The sequence below is a fragment of the Lampetra planeri genome, unplaced genomic scaffold (genome assembly GCF_965212315.1).
Source record: "Lampetra planeri unplaced genomic scaffold, kcLamPlan1.2.h2 scaffold_605, whole genome shotgun sequence".
Taxonomy (NCBI): domain Eukaryota; kingdom Metazoa; phylum Chordata; class Hyperoartia; order Petromyzontiformes; family Petromyzontidae; genus Lampetra; species Lampetra planeri.
The window spans coordinates 3,446-27,750 of NW_027615428.1; the positions used below are offsets into that span (position 1 = coordinate 3,446).

Genomic DNA, 24,305 nt, shown 5'->3' on the forward strand with positions numbered 1-24,305 from the left:
GGAAGGATGGTGGTCTTAACCTAGAAGAAATACACAGTAAAGCAGAAAAAATTACCAAGAAAAACAACAACAAAAATTACCATAAAAAAACAGAAAAAATGATCACAAAACACGAAAAAATGACCACAAGAAACAGAAAAAAATGACCAATAAAAAAACAATAAAATAAATTACAACGAAAAACAGCTTTTTTTTTTTGTTAAGTTAATGCAAGACCAATACCAATAAGTATGCTTATGGTTCTGGTTCTGGTTCATGTTGTCCTATATAAACCTCAGCATACACATTATGACCTTAGTAACCGAGAACCTTCACAGACGATCTAACTTCATAAATGGCCAACATGCATTTACTCACATTACTTGTGTGAGTAAATGCAAGAACTCACAAAAAATGGCATCACATTCTTGCCTTTAGGCTCCCTACAAAAGCATTCATTATGGGATGCTTTAAGGCCAATCTACAACCACTGCCAAAGGTTTCAGTGAAAATTGAGAAACTAGTTGATATTTACTCTGAAAACTGCCATTATTATAGCCACAAACGTTTGATGAAAGAACCAGTTCAATGTGTGGTGTGTAAGAAAGGAAAATGTAAAAAGTATATACAACATTCCACTTCAAGAGGCTCAGCATATTCTTCTTCTTTATAGCCCACCATTACGAATTACAATTGTCTCGATGGATTTCACAGTCCACATAATACTACACCTTATGTCCTAAACCCTTGAAAGGGATTAAGGTTCACACTACAGACAGTGCCTGTCCCTGCTTGAACAGAAGAAGATTCTAAAAAACGGATTTTTTAAAAAGTCGCCGTTTATTATTTAATATTGTTTTTTTCACTATTTAAAGGCCTGTTAGCACACTAAACCGACTCGTTCCAGGAACCATTCCTTAACACTCATTCCCAGTCGGACTCCACAGAATCCGGCAGTCGGTGCTCCGTCTAAACGGCTCCTCCTTCCTGTGCTCGTCCATGCTCTGAACAGCTTGACGAACTGCTACTTTCTGTCAAACAGCAGTGGGGCATTTCCTCCGTATTCTCCAAGAAAATAAGTCAACATGACTAAAGAGGAAGTAAAGGGGTAAGGTGTTGGTTATCAATGCTACAAATCACGTTTTACGTTGCTGTAACATTCTTTTTTGCCTTAATGTACGCCAGGCACTGCTAGCCTAAATAGCTAGCTGTGAATGCTAGCATTGCTTTCACATGCGGTGTATTGCATCATCTGGCAGCTTTCAAAACGTAATTTAAAGCAGAACATTTTGTCCATCATTGTCACTTTTAAGTACGACCTAACGGAGAGATACGTTCGCTTGGCATGCAGAATGTTTTACAGTACAAAAACGCCAATAAAAACTTGATCATTAGGAAGTCGAGTTTACCAATTTAGCCACATATTTATACTACAGGGACGAAATCTTTCGTCAACACAAAATAACATATACCAGGTTATTATGACCTTATTTAAAACCTTTTCAACATGTTTCAGGTTTTTATCTTCTCTATGGCCATGAATATGGCATATTATTATAACACTGACATTGCATTTAGCATCAGAACTTACAGGTTTAGTGGTTAACTATTCACAATACGTCAGTAATTAGAGTTTTAAATGTAAGCCCTATTCACATTCCTGGGCATTCCACCAGTCCTTCATGCTGGGCCATGTCAGTTGTTGAACTTTAACTCCACTTAAAACGTTGACCAGCACAGTTAGTTATCAGCCCCCAAGAAAAAAAAAAATTCCCTAAAATACTGCCCAATGTTTGCAATATTCTTCTTAAAATTGCATATAGTTAATCATTTATTAATAATATGGCCTAATTTTGGTACACTTTGGAACGTAAAAGAAATATTCCAAATTTAATTATTAAGAATCTGGTGAAAACTGGATATGACCAAAATTATTTGCCGACAGGAAGCATGAGCTTAAATCCCTCAGCACACATGTGCCAACCTAGTACAGAAATTACCAGAAGAGGTTGTTGTAAGTTTTGGATCAGAAAGACTACATTTCTACCGTGTGTGCGCACTCACACACTTTCAGCACAGGAGCAAACAGATGCGGCCAAATTTACCACCCTAATAAAATGAAATCTAACCTGTAATCCTTGAAGTGACATGGGTCATGACCTCAGTGTTTTATAGTTTGTGCATCCACAAAAACATCTCCATCAGGTCAAATGAACGTTTCTTTTGGTATGCTGGCTGAGATGCAGTGGTCTATATGTTTAGCCCTCCGACAACTACTAGCTATGGCGGTAGTAGTTGTGGAGACTTTCTGATCAGAACTGACAATAACAACATTTGTCCTTAAGGATTTTAAGTCATTATTCCTGTCTGCAAATTGTTGACCATGTCAGTTTTCACCATTTTTTTCCACAAAGAAATCTTATATAAATATTTCCTTTTAAGCTCCACATTGGACCAAAGTTCATCCACATCAATGGTGAATGATTTACTATATGACATTTTATCAGTATTGCAAACATTGGACAGTATTGTAGAGAAATATTAAGACGTTTCAAGGTGGCTAATAATGTTGACACACACACACACACACACACACACACACACACACACACACACACACACACGAACCAGTTAATTATAACTAATTACAACTAAGTCTAATTTGAACCTAATTCTCATCTTTCAGTTGTTTTCAATAAATAAGAGATTACACATCACATTTTTTTTATTTGCATTTGTCAGTTAATGATATACAGTAGTTTCAAACACAGCGATGATCTGATATGTGCAAAGGTTATGACATATAAACTGATCTTTGCACTTCATGTGTAATAAAAAAAAATGGTTTAAGCAATAGAAGCTAGCTCATAAAAGTTTGGTCAATTATTAACTGTTTGTGTACCAGTTTGACAGATTTAGTAGCCATCTGCTTCAGAGACAGCAGCTCACCCAGGTTGTTTATTCTGTAAAACAACTTATGTTTGTTAGAACATCATGTCGGTGGTCTTCACATGGAATCATGTCACGGTTGTCTAAACCTATCCGACAGGTTTTAGATGGCACCCTGCTCCTACACACCTGATGAAGCCTGCAGCATAGGCGGCCCTCAGGGGCCGATTTGGACATCCCTCATCCATAGTATTTCTGACCATATTGCGATTGCGATTTAATGTGCAATTTTTTTTACATTGCTCATCTCCTGAATCACTGAACAAAGGAATCATTCTACAGTTGCTTTGATTATGATATTAGAGGTGAAGCATCAACTGTTCCTTCATGTAAGGCCTTTATGTGAAGTAAACTTAGGTGAATCAATAAGAATACTACACTTAAATCACATTAGTACATTGACTGATCTGTTTCACTTCCAGCATTGTAAACACATATGATTATGAATACAACATAAAGCACTGACAAATAAGCCTGGAGTAAACACTGAGTTAAAATATGTGACATGTTAAGTGCCTCAGTTCGTGCTGCCTCCTTCCTCCTCATTACAATCTCACTTATTCATACCCATGCAGTCAACCCCCTGCACGATCTGTCTTTACACACACACACATACACGTTACACTCTCTCTCTCTCTCTCTCACACACACACACACTTTACACTCTCTCTGTGACACACACACACACACTATCTGTTTCTCTCTTTCTCACACAGACACACACACTTTACACACTGTCTCTGTCACACACACACACACTCTGTTTCTCTCATCAGTGTTTATAATTTATTGTTCCAACCTGGTTTGAGCTTTGCAGACCGCGCTGCCTGTGGAGTGGTATTTGGTGACTCTCTGGGGGCTGTCCTGTTAGTTATTCAACATTTGTTTGGGGCCTTGTGATGTTGATAAAGATTCGCGGTGTTACCCCCGTGAGGTACCAGTGTGACTGTTAGCATACCTGTCGCTGTGCATCGTCCTGTTAAAAGCCAAAATAGTTCCATACACCTACAGCAGTCTGGGCAGGAACCGGATGTTTTCTTCTCAGTACTTGCTTCCGTGTGATGCAAGTGCATCCACCACAGTGTCATTTGGTCATATTGTGATATTATCGCAAATGCGATCAATCGTTAAGCCGTGGTCGTTGCAGTTTTGAGGTTCAGGGGATTATGGCCAAAAATCAGTTTATCTTAATTTCTGATTCATTGTCATGAACAAATGTTACACAATCTTGTAAAAATTAATATTTTTGCTGGAAATTGAAGTTGTTGTCAGTAGTGTGCGACTCATAAGAGTTGACTGGCCTTTGATCCTTGTTACTTCCTCTAACCAGAAGTGGCTTCCTTGAGGTAGAGACACCTGGAAAAAGCAGCGGCACTCATTCATGCACAGACATTATACAGTCAGAGTCATTGGAGAAGAGCAAAATTCAGTCTGTTTCTGAATGTTGACATTTGACAGTCTTCTTGTTTTTGATATGAACTATCTACTACTCAAACATAGGCCAACATATCTTGGATCATTCTTTATTATTCTCTATACAGAATATTTAATGCAAATGGGACAATAGGTTATTGTAATCTGATGTTATAGGTTGTTCAGGAAATGAAAAACTGATTTTGAAAATTCTGCTGTGGGTTGAAGTACTTCTTTGGCTTTCGTTCCGTAAAGTTCCATCTCTGTTCTCACAGGCTACTACAGGTCAGAAATGGGCTTTAAGGACTTTGGAGTCAACGACTAGGTGGCTTAAAATTGTTTTTCCCACAGCAGTCAAAAACTTCCTCTCGGATGCAGGAGAAATAGAAGGTGGAAGTCGACTTGAATGTTTACGTTCTATGTTTCTTCCTGTCCCAGGGCGGCAGAGGAGGAACAACAATCCCAGTCAAAGAAAGCTCAAAAGAAACAGCAGAAAGAAGCCGAGAAAGCTGCAAAGAAGGCTGAGAAACAAGCCAAGCTGGTCAGTATGTTTGTTCTGGGTTTCACATCCGTTGCCCCCCTCTTACAGCTGGTCAGGCTGTGGCGTGCATTTCTGCTGGGCATTGTGGGTCCTGGAGGGTTAGTCAGCTGGTGGGAGGGAAAGAATATCCATTGTCCAAGTATTTCCAAGTATTCCTGTCCATTTTAACTTTATGTCTGTCGAAACAAAGTGCTGTTTTCCTCTGCAACTCTCTGCAAATATCTAACACCAGAGAACCAAAAGATAAACTCAGCTTGAGTCACAAATGTCACAAATTTCTTACCAAGAAATAGTGTTCAATCTAACATACGTTTCACATAATTTTCTAGTATCAACATACTTTAAATGCACAACAGCATTACTGAATAAATGCACTCATGAAAGTTGGTGTTGATACTCCAACAGTTTGCGTCTGTAGATGTCCTGCAAATGAAAACATGACAGTCAAGAAGACAGTTGGGTCAAAAAAAAGTCCATGTGTGTTCAAGATCAGAATGTGTTGGCAGGTTGAATATGACATGTATGATATAGCATGAATTACAGGGACAGGGTTTCCCTGAACCAAGTTTATTTCATTTTCAGTGTGATCATAACAGATCATAACAGAAGTCATTTAAGAAACACACTGCTCAGACACAGGTCATCTCTGTGTCCACATGGTGTCCCCGTTTCTCCTCAGAGGATCTGACCATTACAGACTGCCGCTGAAATGCAGCTGGGAAAGGGGGACACGTTCTACACACTTGTCACAGCAAAGGGGGTGTTTTATTTGACATGTTTTGTTTTTTTTTCTCCTGAAAAATGTGAAAAATCTGGTGAGTTTCAATGCAAAATATTGACCCACTCACGGATCCACCATGACCAGCCAGGCTTTGACCACATTCCTGACAATAAACGCAGTACGCTGCGTTAAGTTCCTTATCGTACCTTGGTCAGGGAAATTGTTTAATCCAGTCCTGTCTGAACAAATTTACTTTGGACTTTTTCCTTTCAGTGTCAGGGCCAGACTCTGTCTCAGACTCGGTTATCTCCTCTGGTTCCGAGTCTGCTGTTGTCGCTGAGGGACCGGGGCTTGGTGTCTACTGACCGAGGGCTCTGTGTCGTGGCTGGATGAACTCTCATTAGTGGCACTGGTTGTAACCGTGGGCTTACTTGATGAAATAAATGCCAATGTCTTTACCTCTCATCATTTTCCCTCTTTGTTGCATTTGGTTTCCTTTTCATTTCAATCCGCTGCTGGCGCTCAGGTCGCTTAAACACAGAACCGTGAACAGGACCGTAGACAATCAGAGGCAAAGACCCTCCCCAGTCTGTCTCTTATTGGTTCAGACCACAATATGATCCGAACAGGAGTGTGAGTTCAGTCACAGGACGACACAGTGAGATGATGTGCTGAAGAGAGAAATTTATTTTTTCACCGTTGACACCTAGAAAAAAAAGTTAGTCACACTCGACCAAAACAGTCGCACATTCGAGCCCTGGTTACACATTAATCATATCGATCGTTACCAGATGAAAGCGTAAGCTGCCCACCTTCATGAGGAAATAATCTACTGTCATAAAGTAAACTACCACTTTATGTCTCCGCTGATCTTAAGAATCCAGACACCAAACTCCCCGGGAATAGACTGTACAATAAAAGGTGTTTTTTACACGTCGTATTTCTCCGCCACAGCTGTAAACTTGGGGGAAACACTGCCTCTACTCAATTGCCATGACTTTGTTCAATCAACAATCCCCTTGAAAAATCCCGTCGCCTTGTGTCATTTCCATGCCAATCACTGGCATTAAATGTCATTTTCAAAATCAGTATATCTCTGCATTTTCCCCTGAAAAACCATGTATTTCTCCTTCGTGCTGGACTCCCCAGTCACAATGTTTCATAAAAGATGCGAGTGTGCTGGCTGCTGCTGCATGAGGGAAAGACCAGGTTTACTGTGATGTATACAGAAGAGAACGTTGACGCCGACACTTGTCACTTTTAGCTCTGGTGCTTCATGGCTATTGAGGGTCCATACTCAGCTGATCACATCCAGCAATATCATCCATCATGTGACTGGATTATCATAGTAAGGATGGCTGGCTGCAATCAGCCATTTCCATGCACCAATATAAATTTGCATAGAAAATGAAAGTGTAACTCCACCAAGATTGGATCTCATCGTGCCCTCAGTCATTTGCCTCCAAGTCAATGCAGAGATGAAAAATATCTGTTCGCTTGTGCTGTTTCTATTACAAAGCAATATCTCCTGCTGCCATTACTCATTGTGTGTTGTGTGTCAGAGCAGTGAGAAGAGCTGTGCAATGAGAATGGAGATTTATTCATTTTATTCACATCCTGCATACAACAAGAGGAAAACACATTTTATAACACCGTTGTAGCAGACCTGTATGACCTGTAAACCCTCAAACCTCCTCTTTCTTTCAGGCGGCTGACCAACAAAGCTCAGAGGAAGATGTAAGTATCCTCCACAGGTCCTATCCCGCCTACCTTCACACCTTTTGCATGAGGAAGGTACTCCGATACTCCCTGACGTAACGTGACCCCAGCACCACACACGCCACTGGTTGATGAGATGACAGAGTGCGTCAGTTACAGAGGTGTGGAGACTTTTCAAAGTTAACGCTGATTGATACAACGTGCTTGCGTGCCGTGTTGGATTTGAACCAATCTGACGTCTCCTCGTCCACCTGCTTCAGTACACCCTTTGAGGCAGAGCTGAATATGAAATATATCGAATACAAGCAATTGCAAGAAAAAATGCAGCACACAGTCTACTGTGTGCGTGCGTGCAGCATTAGCACATCTCATAGTTAGACCTCAGCTAACCACCTCATGTCCAGTTCTCCACCTGTCCCCCAGAATGTGTATACAGTCTAGGTCATATAAATTCAAAGTATACATTTATTGATGGGGTACACCGTGTACACCAAGTCCAACTGGCATCAGTATCGGTGAGTACCAAAATGAAAGTACTCATACCATCACCCTTGTGGAAAAACAGTTGCGACCTGCGCAATCCTAGTTTGCATGCAAACACCTGCATGTTGCTTAATGTTTCTGTATCCCATCAGATAATCATGAGGTAAACTGCTATCTGTCAGTTACAGCAGCTACAGTAGACAGGCCCAGACTAATCAATCAACTGAAGACTGATCTTCACTGCTGTTTTTCAGGACTTCGCCAAGGACCGATATGGTGTGTCTGTGATGGTCCAGTCTCAAGAAAAACTGGGTGAGTATGGCGGCGGCGGCAGCAGCTCCATCCCCCTCCCTGGGACCGACAGACTAGAAATAGATGCTGCTTGTCCAGACAAAGTCCGACATGACTGTCCAAACGAGCCATGGCAAGAGGAGAAGCTGAGGAAGCACATCTATTGTCTGGAAGGTCATAGCAGTAGGTGGAACCCCAGGCTGGAAAGCAAGGGAGAGTAGAGGAGTTGGAAACCCACCCATGGGTGCTTGGATGCAGTTTAGGGTGGAGGGGGCCTTTTACGTGGGTTGAAGCAATGTTCTGAGCCAAACAGGTGGGTGTGTTTTCCCTGTTGCAGTCACCCTGTCTGCTCCCTGCATGCCGATAGTAAGGAAACATGCCTTTAAGTGACACAGGTAAAACAAGAATCTGTTTGTCAGGAAGCCCACAGAGAATGGGGCATTAGACAGCTTTCAGCGAGCTCCTTCTGTGTCATTTATTAGTCACGTCTGAAATTTGAGCATTTTTATTGTGTGCATGTCCTCACAAGCTTGCGCATGCGTCTGCCTTTAGTACTTAGCGGGGTGTATGATTCTCTGCACAGAGGCGAAGAAATAGATCCAGATCACTTTGAAGTAATTGTGTGTGTGTGTGTGTGTGTGTGTGTGTGTGTGTGTGTGTGTGTGTGTGTGTGTGTGTGTGTGTGTGTGTGTGTGTGTGTGTGTGTGTGTGTGTGTGTGTGTGTGTGAGCCAGACAGGAAGTTGGTGCTTGTCCAAGACCTTACTCTTGAAAAGACTGATGAGCTGATCTGGCTGCGTGCTCGAGTTCACACCAGCAGAGCCAAAGGTGAGGCCCCCAGCCCCTGCCCCCACTGCATGTAACATATAACACCTATGGTTTCCTCATGCTATGGATGCCTGACATCACTGTGTGTAGTTCTTTCCTTTGCCATCAGATTTGCTGGATACCTGTAAATCTGCTCCGATTGAATACATTGAACCCAGTGATTCATTGCATACTGTTTTCTGTTTTGATTGATTACTAATAATCTGGAAGCTGAAATGATGGTGTTGTAGTCATTTCCTTTCAGCACACCTTAAAGAGTCAAGGGCCCTTTTCCTCCCCTTAAGTCTTCTTGCAGTATACACGCTGTAAGGATGTCTGCAGAGAATAACATCCTGATTTGGTCTCGAATGATGTGCATCTGTTGGTGGGACTGTGGCACCCGCCTCCCTCTCACATGCAGCAGACATCAAAGTGCCTGGGTGGTCTGATTGTGTTAAGTCCCAGCACTGTTCCGAGGTGTGTGTTTGTTAGGAAGGTAGCAATCTCCCGTCTCCTCTCAGTGCTCTCAAAGAGAAGACCCCCATTCACAAATGTTTGACACTTAACTGCAGATGAGAAGGACAACTTGTAATAGCAGGAGGACCTGAGACTCACTTTTCATCATGTCACAGCGATGGAGTTTTCACAGCCAGCTGCTGTCACCTGCTGTTTTTTGTTTGCAGGGAAGCAGTGCTTCTTGGTTCTGCGTCAACAGCAGTTCAACGTGCAAGCACTGGTCGCAGTGGGAGATCGTGCCAGCAAGCAGATGGTCAAGTTTGCTGCAAAGTGAGTCCAGAGACAGCGCTTCCTGTCAGACAGGGAAAAACAATGGTGGGAAAATCCTGGGACCTAATTGTCCGGCGATCCATTTTCACACATTCTGAGAGCTGTGGGGTTTGGGGAAATCAGTCATTTTTCATTTGACAATAAAAGCTGGCTGTTAACAGGGTGGGATACAACTGTGTTTTAATGGAGCTGTTCCTGTTGAGATGACAGATACAGCAGCTTGGATTAGAGAGTGAAAGATTCACAGGAGCCAGGCATCATGAGTCATGTTAGCAGGGAGGGAAGGGACAGCAGATATGCACTTTGATAGAGCTGCTGATAGTATTTGGTGTTTACATCAGAACTCGTGAATGAAGTCACATTCAACAGTAATGTGTTTTATGATAATTGTGTAAGGAAGCACTTTGTAAACTAATTGCTCCCAATATATGTAATTGGCACCTCCATTTCTAATTGGTCAGTCTGAATACAAAACAAATGGCACATGACAGGCAACGACAATTTCCATCATTGAGCAGTGGGCGACAAATTATGTACTGTTCTACACAGGAAAACACTCAGAGGTGGACCATGTAACAATAGGCACACATCCACAGAAAAGGAAAACACTGCCACTTGAGGGAAGTAAGATCATACTGTTGGAAACTTAAGGTGCTGCGTACATTCTTATGTTGATATTTATACTTCGTAAGTCTGAAGGAGCCACAACCTTAAAAATGGAAACATTTTTTCTAATGTAATGAGTAGTTATGGGGCTTTTCCACTACATGGTTCCAGCTCCCTTGACTCAGCACAGCCTCGACACGATTTTTTATGTTTCCAGTGGTGATAGAACCTGGGACCATCACGGCAGTTCTGTGCAGCTGGCACTGTGACGTGTGCCGTATTGTAATGGACCCAAACAGAGTAGAGCCGAGTCGAGCTGGAACTGTGTAGTGCAAAGCTGACTGAGAGCCACCTCTTGACCTCTGTTTCCACCACCCTCATTCTGTTAAGCAGTGTCAACATCTGAACACAGTTCCCTTGAGCTGCTGAGAGGACCTCCTCCCAACAGTCATCAGCTGAATACAAAGACACAAGTAATTTCAAGTTATTTGGATTTTATAGAAAAGTTCCCTTTCTTGAATTTGGGACACTTAAGGTTGTTTTGTCAGATGATTTTGTCCCTCAAGTTCCTTCTTGCGCATTTTGCAATTTAGCAGTTCTTCCGTTGGTTATTGTAACCAAACTGGTGAAAGTTTGAATATTGTTCCCATGATAACACTTTCTTTCATCATAGACTCAAAAAGACTCATGCAGCTGTTAGAAAATGTTAGAATTGGTTTCCTAGTAGATTTTATGCCTAAATCTGTTGTCCCGGTATGTGTCCCTTTGGCGTTGCATCTCATCCAGTATTTATCTATTTGATGAAAAAGAGAGATAGAGGCTGTATTATCTGTATTAATAACCAGTGAATATAATTTGGTGATGGTGTAATAATGGTAATGTCCTGCTACGATCGTCTCAAAACTTATCTGAAAGGTGAATTCATATAGCATCTAAATTTAAGGGGATTTTTGACATTTTTGGCAAGATTTAAAAAAAAATGCTCAGCATTAGTGATTAGCAATTGTAACCAATGTACAGGAATTTAATATTTACAAGACCGGGTAATTTAATTACATGTTGTCAACTAGGTGTGTAAGTGCGCGTGTGTGTGTGCATACAGGTAATAAATTATTAATGAGGAGGACTTGGGAGAGTGTGGTGTTGTCACATTTCTGTTCTGGCATTGTGAGAACATTGTGCCTTGATTTGGAAACTCATAATACCATTACAAATTGGATTCCACTCACATGCTACCGTTCATTTTGACTGACTTCAGTGATGGGGCATTGTCTTTCTCTATCTGATAGGCCTGGATACTTCACAGCTCTCAGCGTGAATATGTTAAATGCCTGGTAGTGAGTTGTCTTCCTCTGTAACACACTAGTTTCTATCTACTTTTACTCTGCTGAGATTGAAATTGTATATAATTATATATAATGCTTCTGTTAATTTACAACATACATTGATGAATCCTGTCTACCCGGTTCAGTGGTGCTGTTTTGAAAGCACAGTAAAGCATTTCAATTCAGTTTTTTCACTGAGGGCCTTTGTTCAAAGTCAGTGTGATGCCACCAGTCTCAGATATGTTTGTTTAAAAGCAAGAAGTGAAAGCGCTCTTGTTGAGAAATAATTGGATAGTCTGTTGATTGGTGCTTGTTCTTTTTCCCAGCACTCACAAGATGTGAAAACATTTTTGTATATCTGCTACCTGTTGGTTTGAGGTGAACAGGGAATAGGTTCAAAGTCTAACAATATCACAGCTAGCTGCCTCTCCCCCAGTTAACACGTCAACAGCAGTTGCATACGACTGAACCTGACATATCCCACACCCCAGCACGCAACACACTGAAATATGAAAGTCACACTCTAATGGAAATGTTGTCACGCAGTTAGCCTCCCACACAGATGAGGTTGTTTTCTAAGTGCTAACTGTTGTTTACCTTTGAACTGTTTCCATCAGCATCACGAAGGAGAGCATTGTCGATGTGGAGGCGTTGGTGAGGAAAGTGGAGCAGAAGATTGAAAGCTGTTCCCAGCAGGACGTGGAGCTTCACATTGAGAGGGTTGGCTGCATTTCATTTGCATGTTAAAACATGCATCGTCCTTTTTCATACATCTTGCAGGGGAAATGCCCATCCAACAAGTATATTTTACACTTTATTACACACAAACCAGGACAAAACATATTTTACACTTTATTACACACAAACCAGGACAAAACAATATTCATTTCAAGCAGGTATGTCCACATTATTCACATGTCAAATTAAACTGATGTACCTTAAACATTGATCCAATGAAATATTTTAGTCAGCATTGGCAGTTCATGAAGTTTTTAATGAAACATGATTGTATTTAATTCTGTTATTTTCTTACTACAGACTGAGCCCACCTTTTTACCAAGTGAACCACACCAGAACTATATTCTAGAGACTTTATCCTTGAGCAGTGATTTACAATAAAGATCAAATTAGCCCCCAAGGAACGGTTGAATGTTTCTCTGAAGTAATTACCAGTGTTTTCAAATTTCATAAAATGGCATATAGTAAAACATTCATTAATCATTCATGTAATATTATAAGAAATAAGAGTTCTTTATAAACTGACATGGTCAAAATTATTTTTTATTCATTTTTTATTATGATTTGTGCTGCTCTTAACACATTGGTGCATAGATGAGGTGTAGACAGATGATGTTGTCTGTCACCCTCTGAATTTGAATGTTCTTTGGTTTCCCTCTGCTTTTCAGATTTTTGTCATTAGCCAGGCAGAGCCTCGTCTCCCCCTGCAGTTGGAGGATGCCGTCAGACCTGACGGAGAAGGGGATGAGGTGAGTTTGAATTTAGGCATGGAAATCGTGCTTTACTCAGATCCATTCCAGTACCAATTCCATCAACTGGGACTTCTTGGCTGACATCTGAGGCTGATCCTATTCATTGTAGACACGTACTGCAATTTATTCTTATTATACATCAGCTTCTCAGTCATGAAAATACACAGTAATGCATCCCTTAACTGGGCCTTAATCACCTTCCAAATGCCGAACATTGCCAACAAAGGAGCGCTCAAAGCAGCAATAATTCAAAAGATTTACCACTTATGGTGCTTTTCCCACTCCACTGCATCGCCTCGATTCGGCTCCTGCTCCGTTTGGTTCCATTCAGGTACTTTTCCATCACAATTCAGTTCCCCTTCAATGTGGGTTCACGTCACTGCGCCGGCTGTGAGAAACTGCAACACAAACAGTGTTTTATGGATAACACATTAACAACAGAGAGATACATGGTGAAGTTGCAACTGTTTGTGGATTTTTTTGTAACAGATCAAAGAGAAAAGAGTCAGATCAGGACACAATCACCAACACAGAACTCCTCGCTGCACTCCCTCACGTTCTAACCTACCAAAAATTACAAAGACATATGTTCCTCATTAATGGACCCATCAGACATGTTCAATGAGAACGTGACAACGGTAGAACTTGCTGGTAGACTCCTGTGGAAGGTAGAGGGACGGCCCTCTGTCTGTAGTGACTAATCACAGGATGGCCCTCTGTGACGTCACATGTTCATTCCGGCTCAGCTATGAACCTTGATGGAGGTGGGTACTGAAAACAATCCATGGTCACCGGGTTCACCCAGCCCAGAGGAACAAAGCCGGTAGAGCCGTGCTGGCTGTTCACTCACCATCATTTATGCTCAAGCAAATTACTGGTCATATCCCCACAGCTGACCTCTAGTATCTACTGTGGTTTCACATGAAGACAGGAGCAGTGAGTCCATCTGTGCAGCTGCAGCAGAGATCCATCCTGAGAGACCTTCTCTGTCCGCCCGTCTGTCGGTTGTGGCTACGCAGGCTATTAGCTCAAACCCCAGCCGGTCCCACAAGGAATCCTGACATGCGTGACCCTGTGATGCAACAGTTTGGCTTTCGTTTGTCTTTTTTATTTTTTCCATTTATTCTCGTATTTCCCTGATGACCCTCCCCCCCATTGCTGCATCTGATCCTGTCAAAGCAGCTTGCCACAGTAGTTTGGTCCCTCAGAGGAACATCAGGTGGACCAGTTTGACTTACTGTCACAGAAACAATCAGCACATATGACATTTAGCCTGTTTCCTCCCTAGACCTCTCAAGATAAAATGGAAACAATTTTGCCCACAGAGATTGGAGTGAAAAGAACAGGAGCTCTTATATTGCTGCATATTTTATGGTTGAAGGTGGTTGGTTGATGTAAAATGTTCATTTATGTTCTCAGGAGGGCAGAGCCACTGTCAACCAGGACACCAGATTGGACAACAGAGTGATTGATCTCCGGGTGAGTTTTGGATCAGCTGGGCCTTCTACGTGTTTGAATGCTATGACAGTAATTCAGGTTATGTTAGTTGTTAGTGTCATTTCTCCTGATACAATTCATCTGAAATCTTCTCATGAAAATAACTAAGTGTGAATGTTGAAAATCACTGCTGCTCTGAAAGTCAGAACAGTCAGTGTTTTAGAGCACGACTACAGCTGAATTATGTGACGGAGCTTTGAAACCAACGTGCACATCTTTTGATGTGTTGCTCCTGCATGAGTGATGCACAGCACAGTGTGAGCTGCAGAGGTTACAGGCCCACTACACCGCCTGTTCCTGTAATACTGTGCACTCTGCACGTGTGGGCACTTCACAGCCCAGTGAAGCTGTAAAGTGGTCCCCCACACTGGCAGACAGACACTCCAGAGGGGAACCATAAAACCTTCCAGTAATGGAGCTCCTAAAGAACAAACCTGACTCCTGGGGTCTGCTGAACACACGGTGCTTCACAGCAGCCACACGTTTTGATTTGGACATGAAGGTGAAGAGAACCTTATATGTGACCGGTCTTTTACCACTGTAATTCATGCCGTTATAGATTTCTATCGCCCCTGGCTGCATCTGTCTCTCTGATACTGTCTTTGTTTCACACCTACTGGTCGAGGCAGAAGGTCACCACATGTAGCCTTGGATCTGTTCAAGGTTTCTGAGCCTGCAAAGGGAAGTTTTTCCTTCATGCCCTCCATTGCGGAGAGCTGCTCATGTGAATGTTTATTTCTCTTAGAAGAATCATGAGATAACTGTTGTTGTGACATCTGACATTGAGTGCATTGAATCTCAGAAGAAAAGTGTTTAAAAGTGACAGATCAGTAGAAAAGAAAGCAGTCGGTCTGTCTGCCCTGAGTGGCTCAGCGGGCTCACGTCTGTTTTCTGAGGCGTGCCGCTATCTTCGCCAACTGCCTGTTTGAGAAGCGCCACACACCCACCTCGACACCCACTCACTCACTCACTCACTCACTCAGTTGTGCAATAAACAGGAAGTGCTTTCTAATTTTTGTGTGGTTTCACCAGCTTCACCATGTGCTTCAGCACACTCTGTGGCCCATGAGACAGATGACTCACATGGCCTCGGGGGGGGCCATGTACAGGCCATGACCAGTAATAACCATAGTTATTACTGTTCACTGTCCTCTCTTTCACAACAGTCAGATGAAAATGGAGGGAATTTAGCCCAGGTGAATGTGCTGACCAGGATTAAGATCAACGACAGTCTGGAGAAGGGTGTGAAGTGTGTCAAAGGACAGTGAGGACCTGCCTCATGGAAATGAATAAGAAGTGGAATTGAAAGCCACAGATGTGTCAGTAGCATGGAAGGAGTGTAATTCTTACGTTGGGGACATGCTGCAGTTTGGGGTTTTGAGTTTGAGCAGTTGAAGTCCCCACCCTGGTTTCACCCCTGACACTCCTAACCATAGCTTCTTAATAGTCTGACTCATGCTGGCTCTCGACATATGGTCCTCACTTGACAGAACCTTCATATTTGAATCTGTGTAGAAAGCAGCTCATCTGTAATGCTGCCTGTGTGTGTTTTTCAAAGACGACCACCAGCCAGGCCATCTTTCGCCTGCAGTCAGGAGTGTGCCAGCTCTTCAGAGACACCCTCAGCAAGAGGGCTTTGTGGAGATCCAGACCCCCGAAAATCATATCAGGTACAAGCACATACACACCCTTAGGTTGATCCCAACACACACACACACACACACACACACACACACACACACACACACACACACACACACACACACACAGAATGGTATTTGATCATGTTTCAGTCGCAGCACACTCGTTCCCATATCAGGCCACCCACAGGTGTAGTGTGAGTCACTGTGACAGTTGTCAGCTCTGACTTCCTGTCCATGTTTTCATGTCTGCAGTTGAAATCAGGAACCACAAGTTGAGTTAATGTTCACAAAGCCCCTCCCAAACCAACTAACCGTCAGTCAGGGGTTATGTAATAGACCTCTGCTGTTTAATTTAGAAAGCTTAAAAGTTTAACGCATCAATCAACTCCTCATTTCCACAGAACAGGAAGACTGACGGTTCCATCAATAATTGCTTGTATTTTACTGAAATCACTGTGCTTACTTAATCTGCCAATCTGGAGTCTCTTTTTAGCTTCACTTAAAATGAGTATGGAGCATGGGGAACGGACTAATTTGTATGGAAAACGATGAGAGAAAACCTGTTTGGAGGTTAATAAGGACCTGATTGAATTGCGTGAACTGGTCTGTTTGGATGGAGGGACTCTGAGACCTTGAAATCTGCACCTCTCCCTCTACAATTGTTATGAAACATGGCGTTTCACTTCCTCTTTTCCTTCAGGAGCCAATGACATGACTTCCCTGACATTTTTAAATTCCAAAACTGGCGCTTTTTTCTAATCTGGGCAGAAGCTCTGAATGCACACGGTATGCTCTTTACAAAACCCCACACCTTACTGCCTGCCTGCACCGCAGAGCACACACCCCCCCCCCGTCTGACGATAGTCAGAGGCTTTGATGTCGTGCATCAAATGACAAACCTCAGATGATATCTTCAACATGGAACTGCTGCTGTCAGTCATCTCAGCTCCTTATTTGGGCTCCGGTCATTGTTCTTTCATACGGTTTTACTGGGGGACATGCTACATGGTCATGTCTGTAACCACAGACAAGCCGAGCTACTTTTCATGTTGAGGTCAGCTGACTTACCCCAGCGGTTGTCAGTCCAGCTCCAGGTGACCCCTGCCCTCAGTCCACTAACTTCCTGCTATTGAACTCAGACAAAACTGAGGTAATTGTAGTTGCCTCCAAACACTCGAGGTCCTCACTTATAGACCATATCATTTCCCTAGATGGTTTTGCCTTGGCCTCCACCACCACAGTAAAAAACCTAGGTGTTATATTCGATCAGGACCTGTCCTTTAACTCTTACATTACCACAAAAACAGCATTCTTCCATCTGCGGAATATCTGCTAAAATCAGACATTTCCTGTCCCGTAACAATGCTGGAAAAGCTGATCCACGCTTCTTCTAGGTTAGACTACTGCAATTCCTTACTGTCAGGTTCCCCTAACAAATCCCTGAGGTGGTTCTTTGGAATCAGGTGTGAAGCAGTTTTTTGTACGCCACATAAACAATGTCAGACTTGGAGAAGAACATGCTACTCAGTTTGAGGAGACGGAGCAGGACAGGATCACAGAGACCGAACTGTGAACGTTCTCAGCAGACAGCAAACACACACAAAACACACATCAGACATGTTGAATGAGATGAGACCAGGAATGAAGAACTGGATCACTGTCACTGTGTTGTTGACTGGGACGTCTCTCTGTGACCAGTCACAGGACATTTTAGTATCGGCTCAGCTCACGTGAACCTCCACCGGAGGAGGAACTAACAAGACCCCCACGTACCAGGTTGTGTCCCCGATGGAAACACAAAAAAGTTTTGCTGGAACCGTGTTGGGAGCAAAGGACATGGAGTATTTACAAATGTCACAGCCACACACCGTAGGACAACTTCTCACTCGTCCTACAGTGATTTCCTGTTCTCTCCCACCAGTGAAGGCTGACCGTTGAGACATTTTCTGCTCTCCACATTGAATCTGTGATGTGAAACATGGTCCCTTCTTTGTGAATTCATCGGTCAGCTTCTTTTTTGCAGTGTGTCTGTTAAAATCCTGTTTTGTGTGTCGTCTTCTAGCTGCCAGTGAAGGTGGAGCAAACGTCTTCACTGTGTCCTACTTCAAGACCAGCGCCTACCTGGCTCAGTCCCCACAGCTGTACAAGCAGATGTGCATCTGTGCTGACTTGTGACAAGGTTTTCTGTGTGGGTCCAGGTAAGAAGTTTCCCTTCGATTCAGGTTCCACTGAAGCGGGCAGCAAGAGCCCCATGACACAGATTCCATGGAGCTGAATGAGTTCATCCATCAGCTCCAGTGAATCCAGTAGATTGCCTTCTGTTTAGTCTGTGGTTTCTTTTTGGTCCCATCCAACTACCGCAGTGTTTTTAAACTTCCACCGAGGACACCAACTATCTCAGACAGTTCGTCAGTATTCAGGGAAAGAACACATAGTTTTCAATAGTAAACTCACATACTTCACATAACAGTCGTTTGTACATTTAATTTCAGCTCCGTTCTCATTCCAAGTGTATAATGAACTATTAGCACACATGTCCAGAGGTCTTGTAGTGGTGCAGACCTTTATTGATGCTTCCTTCTGAGTAATTCTTGTGTGTATTGCTTCTAAACACACTCCAGCCGTCCTCATGTTGGCCCATTACCTTCAGCTTTGGATAATTGTGTTGGCTAATCATATGTGGCTGCTAATGACTGTAATGTTGGGGGTCACTGTGGAGTCATTCATCATAGCCATCCATCATCATCAGGACATAATTATAAATGAAATTATCTGATAGTGCAGGAAGAGAAGCAGCAGCTGCAGCTTCTGGTCTGATTTGAGAATCTCTGTAAATCGTGGCCGGTGTCAGTTTTCAGGGCAGAGGACTCCAATACCCACCGTCACCTGACTGAGTTTGTGGGTCTGGACATTGAGATGGCCTTCAACTACCATTACCACGAAGTCATCGACTCCATCACAGACACCTTGGTCCAGATCTTCAAGGGCCTGCGAGACAAGTAGGAGCACCGAGTTTCTGGACAGATCACTACAGGACAATGGAAGAGGTCATGCAGGACCGAATTGTTCCGCTCTTAGAGGATTTCTGTTGGCAGCGACCTGACACACAATGATGTTCCATGTGGTTTTAGTGCCTCCTAGTGGTCTGAACCAGCACCAGCATGTGACGATATTAGAGCAGGGTAAATGGTATGAACAGATGAGTGTGTGAATATGATGCTCCCCGACTGATGCGTAGCTCTTTCTTAGGTTTAGAAAAGTGTCCTCATGTGAAAATGTCTCCAAGAAGAGTTGTTCCACAGACCTGTTTTGTTGAAAAGAACATGAAGCCACTCAACTCTGCTGCTCTTTGTAACGAAGAAGGATGACTGATGTTTCAGACATGCATTTTAGAAAACTGATGGATCAGCATCAGTGAAAGTATACGTCTGTGGAACACAGATGAAGATCAGATCAACCTGTTGTAAACTGCAGACGTCACATCCTTTATTCAAACATTCAGTTTCTTCAAAATTTATCATAGTGAAGCAGTTGGACGTCTGACAGACCAGGAATGTGAACTGATCCCTGAAACTGACTGGTTCTTGGTGTCAGCTTCCAGACTGAGAATCAATACGGTGAACAAACAGTTCCCCAGCGAGCCGTTCAAGTTTCTGGAGCCAACCCTCAGACTGGAGTACACCGAGGCCCTGGCCATGCTGCGTGGGGCCGGAGTGGAGGATGGGCGGACGAGGACGACCTCAGGTCAGATCATTTTTGTCAGAAGGAGGCAGGGATTCACAAACATTCATGTAGTACTGTCACATGAGTTACTGACTTATTTCCACAGTAACAACTGTTGTTTTTCTGTAGTACGACGCCAAATGAAAAGCTGCTTGGTCGCCTCGTGAAGGAGAAGGTGGGTTCAGTAGTGTCTACACATTGTGGACGTGCTTTGAGTAAAACGGAGACGTTCAGACAAACATGTTGAACAGCTGCTGACAATGTATTTGCTGACAGCGGAAGGAACCACATTTATATGGTTCTCTTATCCAAAAACATCTTATTTTTACTACCTCAACGTCTTTTAGATATTCTGTTTGTCTAACGGTCACACACCCACAGGAGCTGTTCAGTGAATCCACAGCAGCCTGCACAGAGGCCTACGGGTTGACAACTGTCTCCCCTCTCTGGGTGTTTCAGCATTTCCTTTACAATGTTAAAGTGTCACAGTAGCATGACGAATGTGATCGACAAGGAGATGAACACATTGACATAATAACATTCCAACTTCAACGACGAAACAGGGCAGTCACTCATCTCATCTTCCACAGTATGACACCGACTTTCTACGTTCTGGACAAATATCCACTGTCTGTGAGACCCTTCTACACGATGCCTGACCCCCAACAACCCTGTAAGGTCACAGACAGATGTTATATCTGTGCATATAGTACAGCTGTAAGAATGACGGCGTGAGCATTGTCCTCTATGATCTGCTGTGGTGTCTCTTTCCCTTCCATCATGGACCTGAACACTGATGTTGTGTGTTTATTTTTTTCCAGAAATACTCCAACTCCTATGACATGTTCATGAGGGGAGAGGAGATCCTGTCTGGAGCTCAGAGAATCCACAACGCTCAGATGCTGACTGACAGAGCCGTCCATCACCAGATTGGTAAGAACAGCAGCAGCGGTAACGGCTGTCAAGAGAACGGATGGAGTCTCTGCAGTCAGTCACTTCATTTATTTCAGATCTGGAGAAGATTAAGTCCTACATCGACTCCTTTCGGTATGGCGCTCCCCCACACGGCGGCGGAGGCATTGGTAGGAAACAACCTTTGTCTTTTCACTCAGTGAAGGCTCTGTTGCTGATACATGGTGGTTTGGTTGAGCGCTGATTGTTCATTCAGTGACTAGCTGTCGTCCTCTTAGGCCTGGAGAGAGTCTGCATGCTGTACCTAGGGCTACACAACGTGCGCCAGACCTCCATGTTCCCACGTGACCCGAAGCGCCTGACACCTTGAGCAGACGTGAGGGAACCAACAGTCCAGAGAGGGTACGGGGCCAGTGCCAATCAAAGACTAACAAACCACTTAGATCAATACTTAAAATGAACCCTAGTGATTATTGAGCCTTGTTGTCTAACAACAAGACATGACGGCACTCACCTTTGTTTTACTTCTTCCCCATGGAGGTGTTAAATCGGAATCTCTTACTGCCAGCACAGATTAAAATGTAGTCATGATCATGGTGTCTGTGAGAAACCTGTATTTACATGTTTTCTATAACAAGATAAGACCATAAATAAATCAGAAGCATTTAATAATTCCGGGGTAAACTGTTCAGCCTCCTTTCTGCTTCATCTGTTGATCGTGTCCTCCCTCAAAGCTACATAAATTATGGTTTGAGGTCTAAAGTCATTAAAGTAGCCAGACACGGGTAGATTTGCTCCACAGCTGCATTATACAGCACAGAAATGAACCCAAGTGCTTGAGTGTTGACAGAGAAAAGAGAACATGGACAACTGAGACATTCTACGGCAAACGTGTGCAAGTAACTTGATGCGTCCTCGTCCAGGAGCTCATTCAGTAGCAGCCCCACTGACTTGGAGGAGGAAGAGGAAGATGTGGACGATGTCGATGTAGAGTGAGAGGGCTCCATAGATGTACTCTTCTGGGCTTAACGCCAACTCTCGGTTCCCAATGAGGAGCTGGGTGTTGTATACTAAAAACTAACAGAGAAAGACACATTCACTGTCACAGCTGGGGTCAGGACGTCCCACGTTTCACCACTCGGACTTAAACATTGCAGAAAAGTGTGAGCCAGCTGGGGGCTGTATGAAGCAGTCATCTACTGTTTGAAACATGAAAACACTTGCCCATTGAGCAGTGTAGCTGTCAATAGAAAAGGATATTTGTGTGGATTTTTTGTTAATATATTCAGCTGCCTGTCCTGCTTTTTCACCAGATTTTGACTCAGATGTGCAGTTCTTGTGTTTGCTGACTGAATATTCAGAGTGCAAACTCACCAGAGTGTAAATAATGGCTCCGATTGCAGCATAGAGCATATGAAGCCAAGGGACCTACGGGACACAAGAAAGGCCCCAGAATGTTAAAGCAGTCACACTGAGCAGCAGAAAGCCAGGTTAAAGAGTCCTCACGTATTGGAAGGCGAGGACCACAGCCGTCACAATCCCAATGATCATGAGCAGGATGGCAGCAACACAGAGAAGTCCTCCGCAGGACGTGAAGTCCACCTGTGATGAGCAAAAGTATCACTTCATGTGATTCAAGCATGTGACCACAAAAGACCTGATGTCTTAAATAACAAATCTTCTCCCCAAAAAACATGATAAATATTTAAAGGAACTCCATTGTAATACGATACAAAAGCATCCATTTACACTGACAACAAAGACATGCTCTGATCAGACTGAGACACAGCCCACTACTCCATCTACCTTGGTTTGAAAGCAGAAGGCAGTGACAGTCACACAAACTACTGCTGTTATTCCCATGGCCAGAAAGACTGCTTTGGTGTCATAATAGCTGTAAGAGACACAGAGGGATTAGAACAACAAACTCACAATTCACATTAGAGAACATAACTCATGTGAAGGAGGGGGTGCTGTTTCTGAGTTGGTGCCAAAAACAAACCTGGAAATTGTCCCACACATGTAAGACAATGCAATAGTCTGTAAGAGAAAACAAAGAACTCTCAGAAATGATCTTGTCGTTCTTTTTTTTCATTTTTCTAGCCATGAGCCCAAGAAGTATCCACTGTGGTAACAACTTTATTTTCACATTTTACTTCAGTTTGGTTGATTAATACGGGATATATTCATGATTTTAAATTCACCAATGATTACTGCAGACAACAGTGTGAGGTTAGCTGGCACTGGGAGGCAGATGTTGAGTATCTATTATCAACAAACAATACATACAAATATTCCCAGCAGCACAAGGTTCCATGGGAATCGCCTCCTAAAAATTGTTGTGAATGAATAAAAGTGTCACTGATACTTATAATACACTGATAATAGAAAACATACACCAACAAAAACATAGCAACCTAACCCTTAAAGGCCATTTTTACCTCGGCTCTTTGCAGCAGACGAGAACGCAGTAAACCATGAAATAAACCACACTATGGAAAGATAAATCAGAAGTCATTACTCGAACAAGAGGTTGTCAGAAGAGTAGTGGACTGGAGTGGACAGTTTCATTTCTAACTCACAAAGATGCCCAATAGATGCCGGGATATTTGACGACAAACAGTCTCACTGAATCACTGTGGACAGACAGAAGTGGTCACTCAGTCGCCGTCTGTTCTTTCCTCTCTGCCAGATGTGTTAATCAGGAGTGTTGTACTGAAATGAGGACTTACACAAATGTAAACACAGCAACAACTGAAAAGGTTATAGTAAGCTGAGCTGCTAGAATTAAGTAAACCTGCCAACACACACAAAACGCATCTTATAAGCACAGAAGGAATCACTTCAGTGTCACTTGAGTCAGAGACAGTTAAAATAAGGTGAGTGCATGAAGTGAAGAAGCTCACCTTTCTGATGAAGGCATGCCGAACAGATGTGCTCTCCCATTGCGTTCTCAGAAAATCCTCCATCTCTCCTGTAGATTTGGGAATAGTGAGAGGGTAATTTGTATTTATCACACTTGATAGTTTACAAATAAAACAGCACGACATGAACTGGTGCCGTGTGTCATTTCCTCCCAACCTGGGTTTGGTGCAGGCAGTCCGGCAGACAGTGTCGGTATTGTGGTGGGCATCCCGGATGGAGAGAAGGCGGGGGCTGCCCACATCCCAGCCTGGCTCCAGTAGCCAGGCGGGCCGCAGCCCATGCCAGGCCCAGCGCTGTAGGAAGGAGGTGGCTGCTGAGCATCGTTTGCACACTTGGGGTGGTGTAGAGCTTCCTCATAAGGTGGAGGATTATCCGTTTTAGTCCTCATGGTTTTACAGGAACACCTACAACAGATAGGAGAAGTGTACTCATTCAGATACAACCAGTGACTGACAACAATGGCGAGAGACCCAAAACACTCCTCCCTAGTCAGTTCA

General features: G+C 43.2%; 2 protein-coding genes across 2 annotated transcripts; one reads left to right on the plus strand and one right to left on the minus strand.

Annotated features, from left to right (window-relative positions):
• Positions 1-1,064: 1,064 nt before the first annotated feature.
• Positions 1,065-21,253, plus strand: LOC144741574 (aspartate--tRNA ligase, cytoplasmic-like). The gene is given in 21 exon segments (XM_078624089.1): positions 1,065-1,087; positions 4,780-4,882; positions 7,311-7,340; positions 8,060-8,117; positions 8,830-8,922; positions 9,585-9,687; positions 12,236-12,338; positions 13,025-13,105; positions 14,528-14,587; positions 16,164-16,275; positions 18,311-18,420; positions 18,422-18,446; positions 19,100-19,253; positions 19,850-19,973; positions 19,976-19,992; positions 20,101-20,146; positions 20,562-20,573; positions 20,575-20,649; positions 20,793-20,904; positions 20,982-21,053; positions 21,162-21,253. Coding segments are annotated over 21 exon segments (1,605 nt in total).
• Positions 21,254-21,810: 557 nt separating this feature from the next.
• Positions 21,811-24,196, minus strand: LOC144741577 (protein lifeguard 3-like). Its single transcript, XM_078624092.1, has 11 exons — positions 23,965-24,196; positions 23,790-23,857; positions 23,616-23,680; positions 23,466-23,519; positions 23,325-23,375; positions 23,173-23,212; positions 22,886-22,923; positions 22,690-22,777; positions 22,390-22,485; positions 22,258-22,311; positions 21,811-21,960 (listed from the first exon to the last, which is right to left on the minus strand). Exons 1-11 carry the CDS (start codon positions 24,194-24,196, stop codon positions 21,811-21,813), a joined length of 936 nt encoding a protein of 311 aa, XP_078480218.1.
• Positions 24,197-24,305: the final 109 nt, after the last annotated feature.